At 39.4% G+C, this 14,908-nt stretch overlaps 1 protein-coding gene across 5 annotated transcripts in view; it reads right to left on the minus strand.

Moving 5' to 3' along the window:
* The window catches only part of LOC140486161 (aldehyde dehydrogenase 1A1-like), a 99,284-nt gene that overhangs the window by 63,271 nt on the left and 21,105 nt on the right, over positions 1-14,908 (minus strand). For 3 of the 5 annotated variants that reach the window (XM_072584898.1, XM_072584878.1, XM_072584868.1), the window contains exons 2-3: positions 8,412-8,527; positions 7,559-7,663 (exon numbers count right to left, since the gene is read on the minus strand). In XM_072584898.1, coding sequence (XP_072440999.1) covers positions 7,559-7,663; positions 8,412-8,504 — 198 coding nt within the window. In that variant the 5' untranslated portion in view covers positions 8,505-8,527. Of the gene's footprint in view, positions 1-7,558; positions 7,664-7,757; positions 7,845-8,411; positions 8,528-9,049; positions 9,312-14,908 lie in introns of those variants that run through there. The other 2 variants (XM_072584889.1, XM_072584908.1) reach the window with 2 other exon arrangements.

Raw genomic sequence — 14,908 nt, forward strand, 5'->3', positions numbered from 1 at the left:
AGGTAACAGGTGTCAAGACCTGTTTGTGAGAATGGTCTAAGATTGAGAGCAGAAACAGTTTTCTTTCAGATGACATCTGATCAAATGTGCATTTCCAACATTTTGTTTTAATATTCTATATTTATGATAGTTAGGAAATGGACAGGAAACACAAAAAGGAATAGATAAAGAAAGAGAAAAAAGGCTCCTTCTTCTGTTTGACTAAAACCAACAAAAATACAATCTCTGACCCAGTAATTAGTTATAGAAAAATGCACCTGTGGGAATAATAGCATTATTCATGGACTCTTCTGTATATGGAAAATGAATGGCAGTGAAACAGAGCTCTACATGAGCTGTCAAAAAATGGATCAAGGTAATTCAATTATTGTTCATCTCGTAATTCCTGCCTGGTCAAATATCAGAGAAACCAAAATTAGTGGAAATTTAATCTTGAGTACGTGTATGCTTTTTATTCAACGTAAACAGAATTCTCCCTTTTAATTACGACAATTTAACTTATAGCCCTAAATTACACTTATCACTGCATGTTTGAAATTACTTCTCACAATTTTATCTTAGACATTTGAACAAAAGGAAACTAACAAATTGTTAATGTTCTTAACTTGTTTAAGAAATAGCAGTGAGCTTTTTTTAAAATGTGAACTAAAATTTAATTCTTTTCTCTTATTTTGATTTAATATTTGTCCATTTCTTTAAATGTCTGATTGTTAGTACAATGTTGTCTTCTGAACAACCTTGTCCCAGGCTTCTATCAATGGCAAGTATCTCTAGGAGATATGTACAAGTTGTTTGGATGATATTGAATGCTTTTATTCTTTTCTTTGAACCAATCCGAAATGGCTCAGAAACTCCTTCTGTGAGAACACATTAGATTCAAACTGCATCTTATCATTGCACAATACTTTGTCTTGCACTATGAATGTGAAAATCCTGTAATATCAATTTAAGTAGGAAGGATAATGATATCAGGAATGAAAGAACTTAGTATATTATAGTAGTAAGCAACGTTTCTTGAATCTACAGTAGCAAAAATACATTAAATATAAAAGCCACTGAGTTCAAAACACATACGTGACTCCACTAAGAATGTTAGCCAATTTTGCGTCTAGCATTTCTTGATGAGAGCTAAAAGCATTTTTTAAATTATCACTCAAAATGGGCAACTTGTACCACTCATGTTATTGAACGGAAGCATTAACTGTCAATTCAGGCAGTCTAAACCCTAAACAACATTGGTGTGTGAAATATCTCTTCTGATTCAAATATAGCTGTTTCTAATGGGAGCTACTGTCAACGGAATTGAGCCCTACTCAAAATTCAGGTGGACATCAACTTACAAGTAAATTGGCACAATCTCTAGTCCTAACATTTTGGTCACTTCACAAAACTGAATCATGTACAAACATGATGTTGTCATTTTGTTGCATTTTCTACTTGTCTCTAGTCAGCCTAAAAGTGTAAGCCTTTTTTAAAAAAAATACTACACTGGTATTCACATGAAGATTACAAGAGAATCCTGGGATATTGATCCATAATGATAAACCAAAACAATAAATGTCCATAAATGGTGATGCAAAATTTGGAGGAGAACTGACAATACTTGTGTTTCGAGGATTTTAGTGCTCTTCTCCTTCTTGGAGGTAATAGGATTGACAGGTATTGTTTCAGTAAGATTAGAGAATATCTGGAGTAATGCAAATTACAGTCACTGTATGCCAGTGTAATGGGTGAATATTCAACGTATTGAAAGGGACAACAATCAATCAGATTGGTCTATTGTGAGCACATAGCATTCTGCTAAATGCAGAAGAATATTCCCTTACATTTCTATTGATTCCTATGGAGATTTGAGAGATCGTAGGTAGGGAAGTGTGCAGGAGGTGAGCAATTTGTCACAGTATGTCTAACTCTGCCTGCTCTTTGGTCACACTGTTAACATGACTAGTATAATTAAGCTTCTCATCATTGGTGCCCACCCTGGGATGGTAATCATGAGTGGCTCAGTGGTTAGCACTACTGCCTCACAGTGCCAGGGACCCAGGTTCAATTCCTGCCTCGGACAACTATCTGTGTGGAGTTTGCACATTCTCCCCATGTTTGCTCTGGTTTCCTCCCACAGTCCAAAGGTGTGCAGGTCAGGTGAATTAGCCATGCGAAATTGCCCATAGTGTTAGGTGCTTTAATCAGGGGTGGATGTAGGGGGGTGGATTGCTCTTCAGAGGGCTGGCGTGGACTTGTTGGGCCGAAGGGCCTGTTTCCACATTATAGGGAATCTAATTTAATCTTGAAGCTCTGACAATGCTGTTTATTTATTCTTTCATGGGATCTGGGTGTCGTTGACAAGGCCAGTGTTTGTTGCCAATCCCTAATAGATGTGACTTTCTTAGCCAACTGGCAAGGCATTTTGAGAGGAAACCATACCTTGCTTCTGGAATTCAGATTATGTGTCCTTGTCTGGATCAAGGCTATAATGAAGTTTGGAATCCAGTGACTCTAGCAGAAATCAAACTGAATAGCTGATTATTGGTGAATAGATGTTGTGTTTTGACAATATTTGATCAGTCTTACCTTCACTTCACTGATGATTGAGCAAACACTAATTGGTGATAATTGATCTGATTAGATTTGTCTAACTTCTGTGGGTAGGGCATACTTTAGCAACCTATCACTTTGGTGGTAGATATTTGTTGTGAATGCATTTGTTTATTGTTGCTCCAGTAAAAACATAAAACTTATAGCAAGCATTTACCTCTTAGACAATATTGTTTTTCTTAGGTTATTACACACTTATATGCCTCCATGGTGGTTCTCCATTTGATTGCTGGGGACTTTACCAGCAAATTGATCAGTCCTCAACAATTTGACTTACTCTACAGGATATCAAAAAATGGTTGGAGGCAATGGATACTGTGTAGGCTGTGGGCTCTAAAAGCATTCCAGCAATAGTATTAAACACATATGCTGCAGAACTTGCCATACCCCTAGCCAAACAATTCCAGTACAGTTACAACATTGGTATCTATCAGATAATGTGGAAATTTTTCTAGGTGTCTCCTATTCACAAAAAGAAAAACAAACCCAAACTGGCCAATTACTGCCCCATCAATCTACTCTCCACCATCAGCGAAATGATATAAGGTGCCATCAACAGTGTTATCGAGTGGCAATTGCTCAGCAATAACCTGCTCAGTGTTTCCCAGTTTGGCTTCCACTAAGGCCACTCAGATCCTGCCATCATCGTAGCCTTGGTTCAAACATAGACAAAACAGCTGAATGCTACAGGTGAGGTGAGAGTGACAGCCCTTGACATCAAGGCTGCATTCAACTGAATGTGGCATGAAAAAGTCCGAGCAAAAATGGAACCAATGGAAATTAAGGGAAACCTCTATGCTGGTTGGAGTAATACCTGTCATTCTGGAAATTGGTTGCAGTTGTTTTAGGACATTCATCTCAGCTCCAGGACATCACTACATGAGGTCATCATGACAGTGTCCTTGGCCCATTAGTTTCGAGGTGCTTCATTAATTGTTTTTCCTTCATTATAAGCTCAGAAATGGAGATGTTTGCTGATGATTGCACAATGTTTAGTATTATTCATGACTCCTCAACCACTGAAAGGTCCTTGTTCAAAAGCACCTTGACCTGAACAATATCTAGGCTTGGGTTGATAAGTGGTAAATCATACTCGCACCACACAATTGCCAGATAACACTTGTCTCCAAAAAGAGTGAATCTAAATATCATCCATGGACATTCAACAATGAAACTTAATGGCATTACCAGCACTGAATCTCTCAGAATCAGCATCCTGGGGATAATCATTGACTTGAAACTGAACTGGACTACCCATATAAATTAGGTGGCACAAGTAGCAATTAGGAATCCTGCAATGCGTAATTCACCTCCTGACTGCCCAAGGCCTGTCCACTATCTATAAGTACATGTGATAGAAACTTCCCAATTGCTTGGATGGATGAGCTCCAACAACACTCAAGAAACTTGACATAATTAAGACAATTGCTTGACTTGCAGCATATTCACAGAAATTCATTTCCTCCACTATGGAGGTATAGTGGTGTGTGCTATCTGCAAGATGCACTGCAGAAGTTCACAAGGCTTCTCAGATGAACATTTTAAACCCAAGGTCACTACTACCTAGTATGAGGTTAAAAATCACACAACACCAGGTTTTAGTCCAACAGGTTGGTGTTGTGTGATTTTCAACTTTGTACACCCCGGTCCAATACCAGCATTTCTAAATCATGACCCAGTAGGAGAAGATTAACGAAATGCATGGGAGCATCACTATCTGTAACTTCCTTTCTGAGCAATTTATCATCCTGACTGGAAATAGGTTGACATTCCTTCAGTGTCATTGAGTTCAAAATCTTGGAATTCACCCCTAACAACATTGTTGGTGTACCTGTAGCTAGTGGATTACAGCAGCTCACCACCACCCTCTCAAGAGTATTAAGAATAGACTACATCCCCGAATGAATAAATCAAATAACTCTTAACAAAAACTTAAATGTAAATGAGTCTTTCAAATCTTTTCATAACCTCTCTGTTCAAAAGAGAATAACTTATCATCTCGTACCACACAACTTCATCAAAGTCTCTCAATCATAGTATTGTTCTACTGTATTTCTTCTGCATACTTTCAAAGGCCTTGACATCTTTTTCATGTGTTGTTCAAATTGACCTTAGTACACCAACCGAGGTTTGTTTCATGTTTCATATTGATTTAGCATAAATTTCTTACTTTTGCACTCTATATCTTTATTAATAATACCAAAGATCTATTTAAGTCTTCTCAATTTGTCTTGCCATTTTCAAAGATTTATGGACACACATCCCAGGTGTCTGTTCCTGTAACACCTTTGATAATTATACCATTTAGTTTATATTGCTTTTCTTCATTCTTCCTATAAAATGCATTCCTTCACACTTTCATGTTATTTCATTTGCAGTTTTGTCTGCACATTTTATTAGTCTCTCTATGCCCTCTTGATATCTGTTACTATACTCTTTGCTGTTTAATACATTTCACATCACTAGAAAACATTGGTGTTATGCCCTGTATATCCAACTCATGGCCATTACTATTGAGTGATCTTAAGACAGAGGGCTCATCATTGTAAAATTTCTATCTATTTGAAAAACAACCATTACTTGCTAATTTCTACGCCCTTTGTCAATTTGAATTTGTGTTGTCATTACGTCTTTGATTTCAGAAGTCTTAATTTTGTTAACAATTCTATTATGTGATACTTTATCAAATACATTTTTAAAGTCCATCTACACAACATAAGCTGGACTACCCTAATTAATTTCTCCCTCTTACTACTTTAAAGAACTCAATCAAGTTGAATAAGTCTATGCTGGTTTTCAATTATTAGCCAATAATTTTCCAAATGTCAATTAATTCTGTCTGTGCCTATTGCCCCTAACAGCTGATGTTAGGCAGATTGACCTTTAATGCCTGGTTTATCCATTTCTACTTATTTTTAAAAGCAAGGTATAAATTTGCACATACATGCTTCAAATTGCCCACACACTGTATTCCAAAATGTTGTTTTCTGGAAGATCAAGGTGTCTTCCATTGTCAGTGATCACAAGATTAAAGAAAATTGATGAATGATTAACTGTTTTCGTCTTTGTTTTGAGCTTCCTCTTTTAGATGTTCTATGCTATGCTCTTCTAGTTCCTAATAATGAGATATGACTTGCACAGAGTAATATCACTATCAATACATTTGCATAATTATGATTAGAAGGAAATATTTTTCACATTATGTCAGGGTCAATTTTCAATATGTAATTAAAGACCTCTGGCATACTCGAAAATATTTCCTTAATGATAACATTTTGAAATTCATCATTTTTTAAAAAAAGTCATGAGATATTGGAATTACTGGCTGGGGCAGCATTTACTGTCTTTCCTTAATGGCATATGGGAAGATGGCGACCATCTTTTTGAACCACAACAGTCGATAAGGTGTAGATGCATCCACAGTGCTGTTAGGAAGAGGGTTCCAGAATTTTGACATAACTACAGTCAAGGGATGGTTATCTGTTTTCAAATCAACATGGCATATGTCTCAGAAGAGAACTTGCAAGAGGTGCTTTTCCCACATATTTTCTTCCCTTGTCTTTCTGGGTAGTAAAGATCTTAGATTTGGGAGGTGCAGTTTAAGGAGGCTTTGGTGAGCTACTGCAATGAATCTTGTTAATGGCACATACTACTGCCACTGTGGTCCATGGGGGAAAGAAGTGAACGATTAAAGTGGTGCATGGGATGCTACTCATGTGGATTGCTTTGTCCTGAATAGCATCAAGCTTCTTGAATCTTGTTAGAGCTACACTTATCCAAGCAAGTTGAAGTGTTTCATCACTCTTGAATTGTACCTTGTAGTTATAGACAGGCTTTGGGATGTCAGGATGTGAGTTACTGCAGAATTCCCAGCCTCTGGCCTGTTCTTGTAACAACAAGTACTTTTATAATTGATCCCATTCAGTTTTTGATCAATGATATTTTCAAGATTTTAACCGATAGGAAACCCATGTAGTTTATACTCTGTGTGTGAATATAGATATTACTAACATTACAATGAAACTTCCTTTGCCTTCAAAAAGAAACCTTTATTGTTCAACAGGTCAGGCAGCATCAAAGGAGCAGGAGAATTGACGTTTTGGGCAAAAGCCCTTCTTCAGGAATCTTATGCCTGAAACGTCGATTCTCCTGTTCCTTTGATGCTGCCTGACCTGCTGTGCTTTTCCAGCAACACATTTTTAAGCTCTGATCTCCAGCATCTGCAGTCCTCACTTTCTCCTCCTTTATTGTTCAAGTAGATCTGACACAATCATGTTTCTTTGTCCAGTTATCGTGATCTTGTAAACTTTAACTAACTCAGCATTGGAGGAAAACAGAGTAAGACTCACAGTAGCTTAAGAATTTTACTGTTCTTCAATGGATTGTCGATTCTCTAATGATTCATTTTAGAACTGCAGGTGGGAATTATATGATGTGCTAATGTCAATCACCAAACAATATATTTCTCTCATGATCACTTTAAAGTCAATATCTACATAATGTCACTTCTGAGCTACCTGTTGATGTGCATATCAGCACTGTAATTTTATTCAGATTGCAGCACATGGATGTTAAACAAAAGGTTCAAACTGCTAAATAGTGTCTTAGTTTGACTTGAATTTAGATTTTGGGTTAATGCATATCTTTCACTCAAGCCCAGCCATCAAGAGAGCAATCACACTTTATATTGAGCTGAAGATACTATCTACAATTAATATAATGTTCAGCTTATAGCTTCATCATTCATCCACTGAACAAAAAGTCAAATATGCCAAATGCAGGTGAACATGTACAGCAGGCAAAACTGGCAAAATCCAAGCATGGATTCAAGTTCATATAATTTTATATCAGTCGATTTGTGAAAACTGTGAGACGCCTGATGGAAAGTTAGTAATGAACTATATTAAAAAAAGCACCCTTGCATGAATTATTCAAACACACTCAAATTATCGAGTAAACCCACTTTGTCGCCTTCTTCCACGTCGCAGATCTTCTCTCCAGTGGCAGGGTTACAGGTTGCAAACTTCTTGCCACTGCTGGAATTGTGCCACTCGTTGTTGATAAAGATCTGCAATAAAACAAACATCTAAAAATGGACACCAATTCGAAACAACATCACAGGAAAACAATTCATCCGAAATTCCAGTGACCAGTTGGCTTACCTGATCTTTCAGTTTCCAGTACAATGCAGCCCTAATTCTGCCGATACACTACGGGGGGAGGGGGAGTGCACGCTATTTCAATGTGTGTGTGAATCGTTTAAAGGTTAGCCTGCTTTCTGTTAATATTGCACTTTATACATCACATGGGTCAAGGTTCCTGGTGTACACAGTTTCCCCCCTAAACTCTTTTTTTAAAGGAGAACAAGTATTTATCTGAGAACATGCTTTTTCTCAGTTATCAAGAAACACTTCAATCAGAGTTTTGAGCTCTGGTGAGTTCAGGACCCGCTTATTAGCTGCTCGCTGCAGCTCAGATTCTGTTTCTACAGACTCGCAGTTCTACCGCAGCTCTTGGTAACTTCTATCGGAGCACGCCAAGGGGCACACTTCTGCATTTCTTTTTTTAAAAAACAATAAGATTGTTATAACTATTATTTCTCGGTCATATATTAGGTTCTTTAGAATTGCACACAAAACGTATCTAAGGCTGAAGAATTCATATTGTTCGGAATTCCATGTCTATGCATAGATTTTACGTTCAGATTTAGTCCAGTTTATGTTTACATAGAAGAACAAATCGGATGGGGACAGCAGGGCTGCAGTCGGCAGAGTTGTAGGTGCCGGAACTGTGGGGATTGAAATGCTCGCACTCACCTTGGTGTCTCTGATTTGCAGCTCAGTGACTGGCACGGGCACATTGCGGGGAGCGGGCGCTGCACTTTCGTGGTCGGGAGCTGGGGCACTCATGTTGTGCTTGTTTGCTTGTGTTCCTGGAATAGGCGTAGTTCAGGTTCAGACACAACAAAGCTTCCTTTCCTTGCAAAACAATAACTTAAAACAGAAAACAGGACTCGCCTACTTTTGTTGTCAGCCGCAAGGTGTTGAAACAGAATTATTAAACACTACTAACAGCCAGAGAACCGATTGGCTGAAAACACGGTACAGTGCACGGGGCACGTCCAAAGGGCAAATCCCCACCTCTCGGCAACAGCATACAGAATCAAGTCACAGCAGATTGAAAACTGCCTGTGATCATTGCAACCATTCCCAACTAGTTGAGGTTATAAAGTGACGGTTACTTATTAAATAACTGCTGCATAAACCTCAACATCATGAAAGACCTGCGCTGTTAAGAGTTGCTGGGTAGATGAGAAATTCATCACTATTTTTGCCGAATACATTTGAAGTTTAATTCAGCAGATCAATACATTTACACATTCGGCTAATAGAACTGACATCAATGCTAATCTCACCCCACTCGAAACACCAGTATCAATTATTGAATTTCTTACCAAATCGTCAAAACTGATTTTTAAAAATTTTCATTCGTGGATGTAGACGCCGCTGTTAAGCCAGCATTTATTGCCCATTCCTTGTTAACGTTGAGGCGCCTTCTTGAATCGCTGCGGTCCATACGCCTTCGGTTGGCACACAATACCCTTACGGAGGCAATTCCAGGATCTTGACCTCGATGCGGTGAATGAATGGCGATATACTTTCAGGTCAGAACTGAGAGTGACTTGGAGGGGAACTTGAAGTGGTGGTGTTCCCGTGTATTTGACCTTGTCCTTCTAGATGGAAGTGGTAGTGGGTTTTAAAGGTGTTGTCTCACGATCTTTGATGAAATTTTTGTAGTGTATCTTGTATTCATTGGCTAACACATCTGCTGAGATTTGCACTTGTCAGATTTCTGGCTCTTCTTGCACATATTAGATCACTGGTACTTTTCCTTGCTATGTAATCACAAGATATTTGACCATGCAAATTAATGTAGTTGCTGAATCTTCCTTCCTTGACTTTGAACCCTTCCACCTTACTACTTCCATTTTCCCATTGACCTTGTTACTTTGCATAAAAAATAATTGCTCACACTTACATTTACACTGTGACTTTCAGGTCTGCAGGATACACATTTTATGATCAATGAAGTACTTTTTGAAATGCAGTCACTGTTGTAACACAGGAAATACATTTGTATACAGCCACATCTCAAATATACTATTGTGATAGCGACCAGATTGGTTCAAGGCTAAATAGTGAACAGAAAAGCAGGAAAAAAAATTCATGCTGTTTTCTACATGGTGTCATTTTGCATCTACTTGAGCTGGAAAGGTCTGTTTAATGCTTCATTGAGCAAACAGAACTTCTGAATGTCAGGCCAGGTTTTATGTTCAAGACACAAAATTAATGCACAACCACCTGAGTCAGAGGCAAGAATACAAATATTGAACCTCGACTGGCCTAATTTCAAAATGCCTACGATCTACTAAAGGATGCATTAGCATTACAAACTAAGCATAATTCCAGTGTGCATGACAAAACTAAGTTGTATGCCGTGATTGAGTGTAGAATGAAATATGCAGGCTTATTAAACCTCTGACATTTTATAAATCTTTCTGAAGCTAATCTGAGTCCATACTATGTGAATACTTCCATGATTCAGCAGCTGCATATAATTAAGAATTTTAATTCATTTTAATCACTTATGTTTATCATTCTGTACTTGAGTTAATCAGAAGAAATAAGCAACAGTCAAGTATTGAGTTCAGTCCATATTTCAGTATGATCTTCATAACCAACTTACTTTGTAACTTTGTGTTGATATCATGAAATCTTTCCTAGTAATGGGTTAAGTTACATGTGCAAGTTGTACCTGGAGTCATAGAATTAAAGTGCATTGATTCTTACTGTCCCAGCTCCATTTAGTACAATCACTATTTCCCCATATTTTATGTGAACCCTATAGCTTATGGCAGATAGTTGAATTTGAATTAAAAGAAACAACCCGGTACTAAGAAGTCTAACAATTACTATGTTGATCCACTGTTGTTTTTTTCTTATTCATTTATGTGATCTGTACATCACTGGCTAGGTTAGCAATTATTGGTCATGCCTAATTGCTCAGGGGGCTGCTGAGAGTCAATCACATTACTATGGTTCTGAAGTCACATGTAGGCCGGACCAGGTAATGACATTAGTTTCCTTAGAGAAAGGATATTAGTGAAGCAGGTGGGTTTTTTCTATCAATCAATAGCACTTTCATTATTAGCCTTTTAATCCATATTTTTATTGAATTCAACTTCCACTATCTATTTGGTAGAATTTGAATCCAGATCCACAGAACATTACTTGAGTTTCTGAAATAATAATCTTGTGATAATGCCACAAGACCATTGCTTCTCCAAAGAAGCCAATTTGGTTCACTAATGTTCTTTAGGGAAAGAAATCTGTGGCCCTTATCTGATCTGGCCAGCATGTACTTCCAGACTGCTTGCAATGCAGTTGACTCTTAACTGTCCTCTGAAGTGGTCTAGCAATTTGTTAATAAAATCTCAAAAAGAGGGAAAAAACTTGACAGACCACTTGACATCAACCTAGGCGCAACAATAGCAAACCTAGTTCAATTGAACCTGCAAAGTCTATCTTACCAATTTTGGTAGAGCCAAAATTGGGAGAACTATTTCACAGATTGACAAATCAGAAGCCTAACACAGTTATATTCATGAAATCAAAACTTGTAATGTCTTAGTCACCATCATTATTATCACCTCAGGTATGTTCTGTTCCACCAGTAGAACCAAGCAGAGGTAGTGGCACAGTAGTATATACACTTGGATGGGAGTTACCCTGAAAATCCGCAATGTTGACTCGCATGGCATCAGATCAATCATGGGCAAGGAAACATCCTGCTGATTATTACATTCTGCCACTGTCTTGCCTGCACCCCCTCAGCTGGTCAATCATACAAACATCCAAACAAGAGTAGACCACTCAGCCCTTTGAGCCTGCTCCACCATTCATAAGATCATGGTTTATCTCATTTTAACTCTCAACTCTACATTCCTGCATAAGCAAGAATCTACCAATCTCTGCTTTAAAAATGTTAGAAGATTCTGCATCCATTGACATTTGAGGGTGGGAATTCCAAAGACCTACAACCCTCTGAGAGAAACTAAGATTTCTTCATCTTTGTTTTAAATGGACACCCTGTTATCTTTAACTTCTGACTCAGTGGTCCTCCATGTTGTACACCACTTGGAAATAGCAGTGATGGTGGCAAGGGTTTAGAAATTACTTGGTATGTAGGCTTTCAATGTCTATCATCAAGCACAGTTCAGCAGCACCATTCTTGATTGAACTTGTCCAGTCCTAAAGGACATAGGCTACAAGACTTTATCAACAGGAGGTGGTGAGTAAAGTATCAGGTGAAAAAGCAAGACAAATCCAACACAGTCAATTACAATCCCATTGTAAAGAGAACAAAAACTCAATAAAATCATTACCAAACTGCCTACCGGAGATGCTTGTGTCCATGATGATGTCAATGTATTGGCAGGAGTGATCACTGCACAACCTTGTAGGGGCAAAGTCCTGTCTTCAAATTAAGAATCCAACATGTTGTGTGGAGCAATTACTATTGTAAATGGGATGGAATTCAAACAGATTGAACAACATTGGGCATCCTTGTGGCACAGTGAGCTACCTGCAGTATCCAAATTGTATTTCAACACAATCTGCAACCTAATGGATTGGCATATGCCCCTGTCTAACATTGCTATCAAGCAAAGGGGTCAACAGTAGCTCAGTGAAGAGTATGAGAGGTTCAGGAGCAGCTCCAGGGATGCATAAGAAAAAGAAGTGATCTCCTTGAGTTCCAAACAGCATAAGCAGCATGTGAGAGTGAGAGCTAATCAAATCCACAACCAATGCTATGGATTTAAGCTCTTCAGTCCTGTCACATCCAGTTTTGAATGACATTGGACAATTATCACCATCCTCAATATTGGCAGCATCTATGAGACTGGGACAAAGTTAATGTTTCAAGTCCGATTTGACTCTTCAGAAAATCAACTGGTGATGCTACAACAAAGGACCACTTCCAAGTCAAACAATGGAAGCAGAATAACATAGTCAGTGTTAAGTGATCCCGTAAACAAAAATCTGATCTTAGTCTTGTCATGTCCAGTAATGAATGGCGGTGGACAATTCAACAACAAGCAGGAAGAGGAGGTTCCACAATTATCATGATAGTCAATGATGGGGGAGTCCAGCACAGCAGTACAAAAGTTAAAACTGAAACATTCACAATAATTTTCAGTCAGAAGTGCCAAGTGAATGATTCATCATGGTCTCCTCAGCATTACAGATGCCAGTCTTCAGCCAATTGGATTCACTCCACAAATATCAAACAATGGTTGAAGGCATTTGATACTACAGAGACTATGGGCTCCAGCAACATTCATACAATAAAACTGCAAGCTTGTGTTCCAGAATTTGCCATTTCCTGGCCAAATTGTTCCAGTACATCGACCACATAGGTATCTACCTGACATGTGGAAAATTACCCAGGTAAATCCTGTACACAAAGAGCAGAACAAAACCAACCTGAAACAATTATTACCCTATTTTGTCTAGTCTTAATCACCAGTAAGTGGTGGAAAGGGTCATCAACAGTGCTATTAATTAGCACTTACTTGGCAATAACCTGCTCAGTACCATTTCATTTGATTTCTGCCGGGTCCACTCAACTCCTGACCTCATTATAGACTTGGTTCAAACATGGACCAAATGGCTGAATTTGGGAGATGAGGAGACAGTGACTGCCCATGACTTCAAAACTGTATTTGTCCAAATCAAGGAGCTATGGCAAAACTAGAGTTAATGGAGATCAGAAGCAAACCCTCTTTTGGGGCATCATACATAGTATAAAAGAAGATGTTTGGATTGTTGGAGATTCAGCTCCAAGACATACATGGAGGAGTTCCTCAGGGTAGTGTCCTCGACCTAATCACCTTCAGATGCTGCATTCACGATCTTCTCTCCATCATAAGATCAGGCGTGGGCATATTCACTGATGATTTCATAATGTTCAGCACTATTTGCAACTCTCAGATACTGAAGCAGTGAGATCTGAACAATAATTAGATCTGAGCTAACAAGTGGCAAGTTACATTTGCACTATGCAAGTACTAGGGCATAGCCATCTCCAACAAGGAATAAGCTAAACATCCACCTTCGACAATACCATCACTAAACCCCCACTACCAATGTTCTGGTGGTTGCCGTTGACTCGAAATTGAACTCAACTATCCATACCAACATAGTGTGAGAGGCCAGAGTGATTAGATTAGATTACCTACAGTGTGGAAACAGGCCCTTCGGCCTAATAAGACCACATCAACCCTCTGAAGAGTAACCCACCCAGATCCATTCACCTACTCCCTACTAATGCACCTATCTCTATGGGTAATTTAGCATGGCCAATTCACCTGACCCACACATTTTTGGACTGTGGGAGGAAACTGGAGCACCCAGAGGAAACCCACACAGACACAGGGAGAATGTGCAAACTCCACACAGACAGTCGCCCAAGGCTGGAATCGAACCCAGGTCCCCGGTGATGCGAGGCAGCATGCTAACTACTGAGCCACTGTGCAGCCCTCAGTGTGGTGCTGAAAATGCACAGCAGGTCAGGCAGCATCCAAGGAGCAGGAGAATCGATGTTTCAGGCAAGAGCTCTTCATCAAGTATGAGGCTTGTGAGCCGAGGGGGTAGAGAAATAAATGGGAGATGGGGGTGAGGCTGGGGGGAAGGTAACTGAGTGTGCGATAGGTAGATGGAAGTGGGGCTAATGGTGCTAGGTCAGAGAGGAGGCTGGAGCGGTTAGGTGTGAAGGAATATGGAGAGGTGGGACAGGTCATGAGGTTAGTTCTGAGCTGGAAGGTTGGAACTGGGATAAGTTGAGGGGAGGGGAAATGAGGAAACTGGTGAAGTCCACATTGATGCCCTGATACAGAAGATGAAGCATTCTTCCTCCAGGCGTCAGGTGATCAGGGTGTGGCAATAGAGGAGACCCAGGACCTGCATGTCCTTGGCGGAGTCGGAGGGGGAGTTGAAGTGTTCGGCCACGCAGTGGTGTGGTTGGTTAGTGTGAGTGTGCCGGAGATGTTCTCTGAGTCGCTGCAAGTAGGCGTCTTGTCTCCCCACTGTAGAGGAGACCACATCGGGAGCAAGGATACAGTAAATGACATGTGTGGAAGTGCAGGTAAAACTGATGGATGTGGAAGGCTCCTTTGGGGCCTTGGGTGGATTTGAGGGGGTAAGCATGGGCGTAGGTTGTGCAATTCCTGCGGTGGCGGGGAAGGTGCTGG

Source organism: Chiloscyllium punctatum, chromosome 2, assembly GCF_047496795.1.
Source record: "Chiloscyllium punctatum isolate Juve2018m chromosome 2, sChiPun1.3, whole genome shotgun sequence".
In the NCBI taxonomy this organism is placed as follows: Eukaryota; Metazoa; Chordata; class Chondrichthyes; order Orectolobiformes; family Hemiscylliidae; genus Chiloscyllium; species Chiloscyllium punctatum.